At 45.1% G+C, this 13,480-nt stretch overlaps 2 protein-coding genes across 2 annotated transcripts; both read right to left on the bottom strand.

Moving 5' to 3' along the window:
• Window positions 277-2,280, bottom strand: LOC8073323 (cytochrome P450 89A2). Its single transcript, XM_002455174.2, has one exon. The coding sequence runs from the start codon at window positions 2,031-2,033 to the stop codon at window positions 378-380; it is 1,656 nt and encodes a 551-aa protein (XP_002455219.2). The 5' UTR covers window positions 2,034-2,280; the 3' UTR covers window positions 277-377.
• On the bottom strand, window positions 7,218-8,288 carry LOC8073322 (transcription factor DIVARICATA). Its single transcript, XM_002455173.2, has 2 exons — window positions 8,091-8,288; window positions 7,218-7,795 (listed from the first exon to the last, which is right to left on the bottom strand). Exons 1-2 carry the CDS (start codon window positions 8,216-8,218, stop codon window positions 7,501-7,503), a joined length of 423 nt encoding a protein of 140 aa, XP_002455218.1. The 5' UTR covers window positions 8,219-8,288; the 3' UTR covers window positions 7,218-7,500.

The raw sequence follows: 13,480 nt of genomic DNA, 5'->3' as shown, positions 1-13,480 counted from the left end.
TTCCTTATTTATCTATTTTTACAAAATTAAGTATTAAATAAAAGTTTATCAAACTAAGTAATAGATGATCTTAACTATTAGATCTCATTAAATGAATAACTCATAAACATTTGGGTGTACCACAGTAAAACCCTATATAAAATTGCACAAACATATACAACTTCAAACAAGATTTATGAGATACACCAAGAAATATATTTTGATAATGCACTTAGTTTGATATTATAACGTGTAAATCATGACCACGCCATCAACACAATCAAGAGTTGACTAGGTTATGGAGATATATATATATATATATTAGTAGCTGTCTGTCATGCTTCGCATCTACAAGATGGAAGCACACAGCCACATATTGTCTCCTGGAAATTTTTGTTCTAGGTGAGGTAGGATTTGTTTCTTGGTACGATGCGCGCACGGAGCGGGTACTTCATGACGGTGGTGAAATCCACGGTCTCCTCCATGTTGACGGTCTCTCCCTCCGCCGCCGGCAGCCACTCCAGCTCCCTGACGAGGCTCCCCACGAAGAACTCGGCATGGTGCATGCCCAGCGCGTACCCGGGGCACATCCTCCGGCCGGCACCGAAAGGCATCATCTTGATCTCCCGGCTACCAGTGATGTCCACGCCGCTCCCCTCGCCGCCGTCCAGGAACCGCTCCGGCCGGAACTCGCGCGCCGCCGTCCACACCGACTCGTCGCGGCCGATCTCCGCCACCATGAAGTTCACCTCCGCTCCTTTGGGCACCGTATAGCCACCGATGATCTCGGCGTCGCTCCGCACGGCATGCGGGACGAGGTAGTGGCCTGGCGGGTGCAGGCGCAGACCCTCGAGAACGACGGCTTTAAGGTATGGGATCGCCTGGAGGTTGTTGACGGCGTCGTCGAGCTCGCGCTTGGCTCTGATCACCTCCTCGTACACCTTGGCCTGGACGTCCGGGTGGTTCACCAGCTCGGCCATGATCCACTCAAGCAGGGTCACCGTTGTGTCTGTCCCGGCGTTGAGGAACTCAGAGCAGAGGCTTACCATCTCGGCGTCCGTGAGTGGCCGGTCGCCGTCGTCGGCCACCCGCAGCGCGAGGAGGGACCTGGCATAGCACGGCGGTTGGTCTTCGTCGGCGACAGCGGCGCTCGTGGCGTGGATGAGCTGAGCGTAGACCTCTTCCTGCCTCCGGCGCACGGCGACGTGTGCCGCCCAGCGCTTGCGAAAGATCCTCTTTGTAATCGACGGGAAGATGGCGAAGATCGGAAAGGATGTGGCGGTGCGCAGCGCGTGGCGCTCGAGCGTGTCGATCTCGTCGAGCACGTCCGGGGGAAGCCGCTCGCCGAAGCACATGTACGCGAGGAGATCGGACATGGCGCGCCGCAAGAACGGCCTGACCGTGACGACGACGCACTCGGACGTGTCGCGGAGGAGGCTGGCAACGAGGGCGTCGCACGCCCACCGCCTCGCCGGCGCGAAGAGGCCGAGGTGGGCGCGGTGCAGCGTCTCGGCGGCGAGGTTGCGGCGGACGAGGCGCCAGTAGGGCCCGTAGGGCGCGGAGTTGATGTTGCCAGCGTTGAAGAGCGGGTTGGGCTCGACGAGCGGCGGGCGGTACGCGAAGGCGGCGCCGTCCCGGACGAGGACGCGGTGCGCGAGGCGACGGTCGGCGACGAAGACGGTGGTGGTGAGGAGGCGGAGGGAGATGACGGACCCGTGGCGCGCGTGCAGCTCACGGAGGAGCGGGCCGATGTCGAAGCGTGGTTGCCGCATCAGCGACAGAAGCTTGGCCAGGAACAGCGGCGGCGGCGGGCCGGGAGGGAGAGGTGGCCGGCTGGCCTTACCGCTACTCTTCTTTGGGTTCTTGCGGCCATGGCTCCGTTGAAGCAAGTAGAGGACTGAGGCTGCGAGCGAGACGGAGAGGAGAGGGATCGGCAAGATGCGCAAGGTAAGACCCAGTTCCACCATGGCTAGTGGTGTAGACTCTGTTTGCCTTGATCTCAAATGCTGTGTGTGTGTGTGTGTGTGTGTGTGTGTGTGTGTGTGTGTCGGCATATGAATCTGATTTGTACTACTAGTTTGATGTTGTTAATTTGGTCTTATTTGTTGGTCGTCGTGAGCTGCAATTCTAGGACAAACGGGTGACCATTACAGCCTAGATATCACCGTACGTAAGTCGTCGCATGGCCAAATGAGGCAGATTTTAAAAGGGAGTAGCAAACATCAGCATGCAGGTGGATTGGCTTTGTCAGGTAGTATTAGTGGTAAGTAAAATATAAGTACAGGAACATGTCAGAATAAATGAAGGGAATTAAAATCGAAATGCAACCCTGGGCTGTCGAGACGTGATGTTTCCCATGGAATCTTCAAGCCCATTATTCTTTCAAACCCTGGGCTGTATTGTATGCTTAGCAATGTTATAAATGAGCCCATGTCCCAATTAGCACGACGAGTATTTTGTATTTCTTTTGGATTGTGGCCCTATTTTCTACGGTCTGCAGTGTGCTTGTCACTGCTGGTAGTGTCGAACAGCTCTAGTGACGAATGAAATTACATGTGCAGCTATGGATTTTATGCCTATAGTACGCGTACAATGGCATAGGCCACAAACCAAGGAAATTGATCTATCATCTCCAATGTGTTGTTGGAATAAATGGTCTTAGCCTAACTGAGAATTGTTATTATTCTCGAATAAATCTTAAAGAACCATTCATCATGCCTGTAATAAGTGGAAAAAGTTATACAACTTTAAAAAGTAAAGATAATAGAGGTAGGGTTTGCGTCTGCCTTTAATAACAGGAATTTACGTCCGTTTTTAAAAATTAAGGTCAGTTTTAATAGAGTTTCATTCAAGGGGTTCATGCATAATAAATAGGATATCAGAGCATCTCTAAAGGCTTTGGCAAATTGATTTAGCATTTGTTGCTATTTGCAAACTCCCATAACTAAGAGCATCTCCAAGGGCTTTGCAAACAAACTTTGCATTGCCCTATTTGCAAAAAAGAGTAGAAAATACCCCTCCAATGGTTTTGCAAATAAGATTTGCAATTTGGTTAACTTTGCAAATAGAGGTTGAGGCTTTGCATATATGCAAACCTTCCCACCACTTTGCATCCACAATTTCGGCCTTCCACGTCGGACTCCGTCACCCCGCCCCTCCCCCCCACCCCGCGCGATTTCTCTACGTCCGTCCGCCCGCCCTCCAGCTGCCGCGCGTGCCCGCCGTCCCTCCAGTTGCCATGCGCGCCCGCCCTCCCAACCGCGCGCGTCCACGGACTGGCGGTGACCTTGCCTGGGCGGCGACTGGCACGCACGACATACATCAAAATGGCACGAAGGAAAAAAAACACGCGGGCGCGATCGGTGAAAAAAATTTCGGGGGTGGGGTTCACACTTTGGGTTTGCCAAGTCTAAATGCAAAGTCCCTTGGAGTTGGACTATTTTTAGACTTTGCAAATGAGTTTGAGACTTTGCAAACAACACTAAATGCAAAATTCATTTGCAAAGTCCCTTGGAGATGCTCTAAATGCAAAGGATAAAAATAGGCCATCTTCAAAGGAATTGGCATTTGGACTTGGCAAAGGATAAAAATAGAAGGTCTCCAGGCGCGCGCGCTTTCCTTGCGCGTGACATTGCTCGCACGATCGGGTTTGCAAAGTCGTCCACAGCTTGGCATTTTTGCCAAGTTTACTCCATCATTTGCCAAGTTGTCCAAATTGCAAACTCCAAATGCAAAACCATTGGATACCTCTTTTGGAGCTTTTTGGCAAATTACTCAAATGCAAAACCCTTGGAAATGCTCTCACATTAGTTTTTTGCGTGAAACTGAAAGGAGAGATAAGAGAAAGGTTTCATGGCCACAAAACGAATCAGCGCGGTTTCCAAGTCATGAGAAATCGTACGACACCCGCACTGAGGCGCTTGATGTGCTTCATCGATCCCGTGCTCTAGTTCTTCCTCGCCGCTGGCACGAGGGTAGCTACGGTCGCGTCCTCCGCTGGGCACAGCTTTGCCCGTCGCGGACGCGAGCTCTGCTGGCCTCGATCGCGATGGCGGCCGCGGACGGGCTTCGCCAGCTGCGGTCACGAGGACAGTCGCGGTCGCGAGGTCCGCCAGGTATAGCTCCGCTGGCCGTCGGCGTGAGGGCAGTCGCGGTCACGAGCTCCGCCAGGTACGGCTCCGCTGGCCGCCAGTGCGAGGGCAGCCGCGGTCGCAAGCTCCACCGCGCGAGGGCAGCCATGGTCGCGACCTCCACCGGGCGCGGCTCTGCATCGGCCAGATCAAGCGGAGCAACTCCAGGCGCTAGAAGAAGGGAGGTTTTGGCCATGAGCCAGGCCGTCACGGAGGACAAGGCGCGGATCCTCATCGGCACCTACAAGCAGTACCACGATATCTTCGAGTACGGGCGTCGTCTTCGAGTACAGGCGTCATCTTCGGGCATGGTCCCCTTCTGTTTCGCGCGCTCACCATGTGTTCAACACATTGCTCCATCCGACCTATTTTCTCAGCTTCTTGGAGGTGTTGTAGGTGGAGCTGGCGAAGTGGCTCATGAAGGTGTCATGTTGAATAGTCTCAAAATTACTACAGAAGCAGCAATATTTGTTTCCTTGCCAGTTTCTTTTAACTAGGTTGTCTTTAATTAGTATTAATTACAGCCTTTTTGAGGAACCACAAAAATATCTTAATTTTAAGTGGTAGCTTTACACGCCAAACTTCCTATATAACCTTGATGTCATTAGTGATTAGGCATCTGTACATCGACTTAACCATAAAATTATCACTTGTACTTAAGGTGCATGTGATAGTATCCTTCCCTACTTGTAGATTTACATTTGCAGTAGTTGCAACCAGATTATTTCATTCCAGCAATTTATTTCCTATTAGTGCCCCCCCCCCCCCCCCCTAAAATAGACATTAAGGGGAATAGTGTTGAATACTTCGACTGCAGTTGCATATTTTTTGTGAACTATGTTCAACAGGTTTGGGATCTATAACTTAAGAGTTGGTTCCCTAACGAGCTGAGGTATCTTCCCAGAACCTGATTTGAGAGCCATCCCTTAGGTTGAACTTCACCAAATTAAATAAATTGATCTTTCACTGCCATTAAGCCTATCCAAAAATGAGAATCGTCAGCTTTCTTATTAATTTAGGAAAGTGTTTTATTTTTAGGTACTTATTTTGTAATAATTCTTGCCACATTCCATCTTTATTACAAAGTTTGTATAACCATTTACTTAGAAGGCATTTACCGTGTAAATTTAGATTTTGAATACCCAACCCTCCTCGTTCATTCCTAGGGTTGGGACACTAAACCCTATTTTATAAGCCTATATTTTTTCTTGTGTTGATCATTTTACCAGAAAAACAATGATCTATAATATTATATTTTCTTGAGAACCTCTCAAGGTACCTCGAAGAACGAGAACATATATATAAGTAAACTGGATAGTACTGAATCGATTAGCACAAGCCTGCCACCGGCCGATAGAATCCTCTAACTACAAATAAAGTTTTTTTTTCAATACTTTCTTCAATAATCCTCAGGTCTTTGTTATTTAATTTTCTAAAATGCATAGATATTCCTAGATATAGAAAGGGATAGGGTCCTACTTTACAGCCAAAGAGTTATGAGTATTGATATTCGCATTCTTTAGCTGGCCCAAAGCAGAAGATCTCACTCTCATAAAAGTTTAGTTTTAGACCTGATAATTGTTCAAAAGTACAAAGGAGCAACTTCATATTTTTTATTTGTTCAACATCATGGTCCATAAAAATAATTGTATCATATACATATTGCAAAATCGATAGACCATCTTCTGAGAGGTGAGGCACTATCTCTTTTTATCTGATCATCCTCTTTGGCTCTCGCAATAATGATCGTTAACATATCCTCTACTATATTAAATAGTATGGGGGATATTAATGGATCACCTTGTCTGAGCCCTTTCCTAGTTTGCAAGTGTGGTCCTAGCTAGTCATTAACTTTTATACCAACATTCCCTCCTTGTACAAAAGCTTGTACCCCAGTTGCACCAGTAAAAATTCTTCCAAACTTATTGTAAATAGTGCCATTTCACCTTATCATATGCCTTTTCAAAGTTAATTTTAAATACGGAAAGCCATTTGTGTAGGTCTAAACACTTTTTGTGCGACCTTCACAATTCTGTTGGTGGCTACCTTGGTGAAGATTTTGAAACTTACATTTAAATTGGCCTATATTGTTGTATTTGTTTCGCTTCATTAGATTTTGGGAGAACAATATAGTGTTGTATTGGTTTGGTAACACTTAAAATGTTGGTAACCAACACACTTTATATCACCAAAAACACACGTCATATGGTCGAGAAAATTGCAGTTTTAAAATTTTTATTTCCATTGTAAGCAACAATTCAGCTAGTAAAAGATAGCCACTCCACAAAAAAATCTGCCGGGATTAATTGAGCTACATACACCAATCAGTTGAAACTCAAAATGTTAAGCTGATTAGGAATAGTGGGCATACTTCAACACGATAAGAATGCAAAGAAATTAGCGTGTGATGCTAAAGGTAGTGGAACTCTGACTCATTGCACCAAACTCATACCAGCAATTGGTGGAGCAAGCATCATCAATAGAAAATGACGCATGGAACTGCTGAATTGCACACAGACAATGCACGGTAACTCCACAGACTTAAAAGTATTATAATAGGGAATCAAACAAAAGTTGACTAGATGAGCAAGACAAGTATAGTGCTGACCCATTTCAAACTATAGGTTCGTCTATCCGAGAAAACAAAACTTATCTAAACATTGGAATGTAGATGGGGCAGGCACTAATAGGCAAACTGATTAATGTGGATAAAGTTATCCTGAGTACAACATGTTCTGAATCCTCGAGATAAAATATCCATCCTCAGAAATTGTAGAATCAGATATTTATGAAGGTTACCGATACACAACTGCTGACTAGAAGAATCTAGAATTTGTTTCTGCTTATCTGTCTCAAGCAAAAGCTGGATCCGTGATTGAATACAAATCTACTTCAGAGGATCGGATCCGTGATTAAATGCAAACCTACTTCATAGGATCCATCATCTGTGTCTGCCACTCAAGTAAACGTCTGAAAATACCAACGCATCAAATTCCTGACGCTCTTTGGTTACATTTTCAGTAACACCATCAATTATGGACCACCAAAAATTTACCAGGAGTAACTCCTTCAATTCAGGCACTGAAGCACTACAGCTACAGAAAGACCTTCTTTTTCTTCCATAAAGGAAGATTTTATTAAATTTAAAGTTTATTACATCAAGACGATACAGCAAACTTGAAAACACTCCCGGCCTCTCCAGATTGTACGTATTATATTTATATACAACTAAACATCTGATAGATTCATGGTGCAGACTGGATTGCACCTAAAAACAACATGTTCTGGCTTCCATCCAACTGATCATATCAATGAGCCACACTGCAGAACTAGATCTTGCAAACCCCATCCCACTTTTTTTTAAGTTGGCTTATCCCAATAGTCCGGCCATCTAGGCTAATTCGATCGAGGGCGAATTCGCACGGCTGTTTTGGTTAACGTCGGTTGCCAGAGCTAGTGCGCTGAACTGGTCAGTGATCAGAGAGGACTGGGATGGCGAGGTTGGCTGATCGTCCGTCAGGTTAACTGTGGTAGTGTCGCGAATGCTGGATCTTTTCTTGTTGAGCCTGATGAAGTACTTCTGTGCATGAGAGGCCACCTGAGTAGGCGTCCTTGTCTGAACGAAGTTGCGCGATATGTTCCTCCAGTCCCCCTTGCCATATTTCTTCAGGCCTAAGAGAAACAACCTGACCAAAGAACAAGAACAAAACATGATCTTGTGCTGGTAACTTTTTGATCAATTCTTGCTTCACCTTGGTTGAATTATGCTAGCTACTGGTAGGGCCTAAGGCCATCATATATACATCAAGCTATATGACTGTCTTTAAGATTCAGATCCTATCCTACTAGTAGACAAAGAAAACTGACGGGATTAGATGCGGTTAACTAATTGTTGATAGCTGAATAATTATGAACTGCAAATCTTACCATGACCATCAGATAATGCAAACCCTATTGTCTGGAAGTCATATGTATACTCACTTGTGCTCCTCCTCTGTCCATGGCCGCACGCGCTTCTTCCTCCCCTGCTCTGGCCGAGCGAACGCGTTGCCCCCGCTGCTGCCGCCGCAGCTGCAGATCGGGAGGAAGCGCACCTCGCCGTTCTCCATCGTGCTCGTCTCACTTAGTGGTGTATGATAACAATTAACAAACAGATATGCACAACGCTGGCTACCACCAGTTGTTGAGTGAGGTGGCCTTTAAGGATGAAGACGGTGCTCCAAATAGATACCCGCGGTTCTTCTCTAGTGTAATTAAATGAACTAAATTCACTTAGTTTTAGTTCATTTAGTTACACTAGATAAGAAGATATTCATTTGGAGGGTTATCTCTATCCTTAGTAGCCTTCTATATATGTTGCAAAATATTTAGTGTAAACCACATCTTCGGTGTAATCACGAAAACCCTTTGGAAAACCGTAATTAGCAATTTTCAAAAAAATTGAAACTATGCACATCAATACTGCATCTATAGATGTGCATTGTCACAAAGCTTGAGATTCAAACTCGTTTTGTAATAATTCATTTAGCAATAACAAATTAATCGCGCGTCTTGGTAAGCACAATTATGTCCTAAACGTCAACTAATATGAGTATAGAGGGAGTATGTTTGAGCTGTCTTCCACCGTGACTCAGATGTTAGTTTTATGTCTGCTAAGGGTACCAAAAATTATAGGATTACCATATCACCTACACACTATGGAAACAGTATTTTCAATGATTTAACTTGTTTCTTCAATATTTTTTTTTCTTCCAATCTCTATCTTCTTTCCTGTTATTATCTACGCAAACATATCCCATATCCCAGGTGGATCCGTATAAACATGGTTTATATTATATAAAAAATCATTCTCTCTCTTCTCCTAATTATAAATCCAATACCAAATAACTATTTTACTTGTTTGCCACCCTAATTAATACATAGAAACCATTTGTTAGAAAAAAACCATAAAGTCTCTCGATCTAGGATTTTTGGCAAAAATAAAAAAAATATCTTCAAGAGTTCACAATCCCACCTTCTAATCTTTTGGCACTTACAAAAAATCATCAAAATCACAGATATATCCACGCGTCTTCCACATGCTCATAGGTCTACTAATCTAAAGGTGAAAGAGTGTAGGAAAGAGTTCATGATGCGAACGTACAAGCAAAAAAATATATAAGTTTTTAGAATAATTTAAAAATAGTAAAGATTGTTGATGTAAAGTTGTCTTCTATACTTTAGAAATGAATTATGGAAGCTGTTGGAGATGGTCTTATTTACTCCTCTCAATAATTTTTAGCGATTTGAAAAACTCTACGGTTTTGAAAAAAAAACTTGGGAAGTCTTGGAGATGCTCTTACTCCCTCTGTCCCAAATTAAGTGGTGTTTTCGGTTTCCGTGTCGCAAGTTTGACTCAATTTATAGAAAATACGTATAATATTTGTATCTCCAAATAAATTTATTAAAAACTAGATTTAAAGATATTTTCAATGATATTAATTGTGTAACATAAATATTAATATTTTTAATATATATTTAATCAAAGTTATTTTTCAGTAAACAAAAATAACAATTATTTTAGGACAGAGGAAGTACATCCTAAAGTTTTCATTTTGGGTTGGGTTCCTAACCTCGGCACGGCCTCGTTTAGATCCGAAAATTTTTTAGATTCTGATACTGTAGCACCTTTGTTTTTATTTGACAAATATTGTCCAATCATAAAGCAACTAGACTTAAAAGATTCGTCTCGCGATTTACAGACAAACTGTGTAATTAGTTTTTGTTTTTATCTATATTTAATCCTCTATGCATGTGCCGCAAGATTCGATGTGACGGAGAATCTTAAAATTTTTTTGGTTTTGAGGGTGAACTGAACAAGGCGATCCATGTGATAGGATCTAAGATCCTGCCACGCCTGGTAAGTTTTAGGAGTAGGAGACTGGTGGTTGGGGCCTAAACCCCTAGCAGTGTGGGAGACGTGGGTGCGAACAGGGGAAGCGAGAGAGACGTAGGGGATGCCCCTTCAGGCCAAGCAAGATAATTGACTTGCTTAATTATCTCAATCACAGTTTAGAGATTTATATCCTCTCCTAAGAGCAACTGCAACAGTCTTGCTATTCTTGTTATGGAGGCCTTTTAGAACTTCTATAGAAGAAAAATAGGCTTCCGGTTTTGTAAAATAGAAAGTTTGTTATCCCTTGCTTTTCGCTGGTCATATATTGTCGCACCCAATTTTGATAACAAAACCAAGTACTCAAATATGTGTACCCAGGATGTCCAAACGCACATATTATCACAAATTGTAATTATATCAAAGTAAAGTACTTTATTACATCGCATATTCATCATGAACATATCACATAGTCTTGCTCATTGGCAACATTATTACATAAAGCGGAAAGCTAAGCCCTTGTTGCCACAGGGACACCAACTGGCGAACACCAGCACTCTAGAAATCCTGGACATCTTCAGGGAATTCCTCAGCACACACATCTGTTATCCATCCGGGATTTTCATCGAAACATAAACAAGTGTAAGCGCACCATGCTTAGCAAGTATAACATAGGGGGTATATGAAGGCTCAAAGGCTTGACTCGGTTTAACAGCGGTTAGCATTTTAGTTGGTCATATTTTATTAACCAAGTCTTACTACTTTTAATGATAAACCAACCCTGGTTACATAAGTGATTATTCATAATTAATACCTCTCCCAAGTAAAGCCAAGTAGCTGCTAACCAAGAAGGATCCAGGCCGCTCATGACCGAGAGCTCGGCTGTTATAACAGGTTTTAGATTTCTGCAGAAATTGTACAACTTTACCCCCGAGCCGTGGTTCCCTAGTGTCAGGGTTTGCAAGGCCCGCACCACTTCTACCGAGGAAGTGTGACCGGGTTCCACTACTTAACCTTTCACTAGTCACCCTAACAAAATAGTAGCCGTGAGGTTTCAGTGGCAAGTGTGCATAGACGACCTCCTTCAAGAGGCACATGTGGTCGCGGCACTGTACACACCAAGGTAGGAGTGACATCTATACACCACGAGGCACCCCCCTCTAGCGCCTTTCGGTAACTACTAATCTGCTAGAGACATACTAGTTATATGATTAAGGTCAGGGCCATTTGACTCTCGGGATTGTACGTGACCTCCTGGGTGGCCGCTTCAGGATTAAGTCCTTATGGAGAGGAATCTAGAGCCTTCAAACCCAAGCTCTAGCCCCCTGAACCAAGTTACTAGAACATATTTTATCACATTGCATATACCAATTAATCAGGTTAACTTATTAATTTGGGATTTAAGCATAGCAGCAACTACCTAAATAAATGCACACCTTCCCATGGGATTTGTGGTACAAAATTTATCTAGGTAAAGTCCTTATAGGTATTTCAATTTAGACACATGCATATGAATGAATTAAATAATATTCATAGGTACAAGGAAGCCTATATTACACTTGCCTTCCTCAAAAGTTTCCTCCCGGTAGAGCTCCACAAACTGCTCCTCAACCACCCCAACTTGATCACCTTCTAATCGTGATCCAACACCAATCAAGCATCCAGTCCAATCATCACATGCATACAAATAGACTTCTATTAGAACAGTACACAAGCAGTAAAAACGGTGACTAAAAAAGTATATAAATCTACTCTACGCATTTCTACGAACACATGAGCGAAAGAATCACTCTAATCGGACTTAAAACGTGAAAGTTATGCCTAAAACAAAATGAATGGCATTTATGTGAATAAACTGAATTAAAAACAAATATAAAAGAATTAAAACTGAATTTCTAACGGGTCTAGACCGCGCGCACTATTATATAAAAGTACAGGGTTTAAAATGGAAGAAAACAGGATTAAAAAGAAATACTTTTGAACTAGGATGGACCGCGGGTTGATTTGCTTGAAACAGGGAGGTTAAAGTGCAAAATCTCTAGCGGTCCGTGGCTGACCGCGTCGCTGATCGACAGGGGGGCCACGTGTCGTGCCGGGATTGGCTCGGTCCACCACGGTGCGCGTGGACCGGCCGGTCGTGCGCGCGTGGACCGCGTCCACGGTGGACCGGTTACATAACCCCGAAGGAGTATGTAATCTGGGTCGTTGGAATCCGATCGGACGGCTCAGGAAGAAGGGAGGCGGGGCGCTCGCCTGAGCCGAGGCCGACCACGGCGGCGCCATTGCCGCCGACGAGGTGGGCTCCTCGGAGCTCGCCGGAATCTCGTTCCCGGCCGTGCCAAACAAAAATAAAACCACCACAATGACCAGCGCGACGAGGCGAACACGACAGGGCATAAATAAAAGGCGGGGAGCACGTCGGCACGACGGCCCCGCGGCGGCGCCATTGCCGCGCTCTCGGAGAGCCTCGGGGTCGGTGTTAGAGTGTCCTAAACTCGTGATTAAAGGTACGGGAAGCATCGAGGGGGTACCGCGGTTTCGTTGGAGGTGATCGCAGTCTCCGGGAAAGCTCTGAGCGGCTTGACCACGGTCGGGGCGGACTGGAGAGAGAAGAAAACGTCGGTGAGCTCGAATTCATGACATACAAGATCAAAACGAAGGAAGGATAGACACCTACGGTTGCGGCGAGTCCCAACCAAGCTCCCGGGGCGCTCTTCGGCTCTGGGTCGCTCGAGCAAGGGGAAACCGAGGTGGGGGAGAGAAACCGTGCTCCGGTGGTGGCTAGGGGCAGCAAGGGGGGGCTCGGCCTGGGGTTTTATAGGGCGAGCAGGGGCGTCGAGGGGGCGCGCATGCGGGCGATAACTCCCGGCGTCAAGAGGCTTGATGGAGCCCCGATTGATGGCCTCCATCAATCGGCGTTTGAAGAAGGGGATGAATGCCCATTGCAGCGTTCCCGGCTCGGTGGAGAAGAAGGGGGGGAGATGCTGACGTGCGGGCCCCACGGTGCAGCGAGAGAGAGGGGGAGAAAAGAGCGCCGACAGGCGGGGCCTACTGCGCAGTGAGAGGGGGGGAAAGGGGAGGCGCGCGGAGCGGGCCACGCCACTGGGCCGCGCGCGCGTCGCGGGCGAAGGGCGGAATGCTGGGCCGTCACGGCCCAAGGCCAGAGATGAGCGCGGGGTAGAGCTGGGCCAGGGTTTGGGGGCTGGGCCAGATTCGGTGAAGGGAATAAAGATAAAAGAAAAACTCTTTTATATTTTTCAGAGCTATAAATTGGTATAAATTCCCTTCAAATTGATTTTTAAACCAAACAACCTAGTCTTACAATCAATCAAAATATTATGCACCAGCATGAATGCAGCATTTCATGTTTCTAGACCTTATAGTTTATTTTAAATAATTCCAAAAATTGTTATTTACCTAAACAATTCTCAAATAATTCCTATATTTATGCCCATTAAATACTAATTTGAAAATAAATTTTTAGGGTGTTACATATATA

Source organism: Sorghum bicolor, chromosome 3, assembly GCF_000003195.3.
Source record: "Sorghum bicolor cultivar BTx623 chromosome 3, Sorghum_bicolor_NCBIv3, whole genome shotgun sequence".
In the NCBI taxonomy this organism is placed as follows: Eukaryota; Viridiplantae; Streptophyta; class Magnoliopsida; order Poales; family Poaceae; genus Sorghum; species Sorghum bicolor.
This window is presented reverse-complemented; position numbering and strand designations above follow the sequence as displayed.

Bases quoted from the DNA above. Each gene is read 5' to 3' on its own strand.
- LOC8073323 (XM_002455174.2), bottom strand. From the start codon at position 2,033: ATGCCGACACACACACACACACACACACACACACACACACACACACAG.
- LOC8073322 (XM_002455173.2), bottom strand. From the start codon at position 8,218: ATGGAGAACGGCGAGGTGCGCTTCCTCCCGATCTGCAGCTGCGGCGGC. The intron at 7,796-8,090 runs GTGAGTATACAT...TTCTTTGGTCAG, and splicing joins TGGACAGAGGAGGAGCACAA to GTTGTTTCTCTTAGGCCTGA.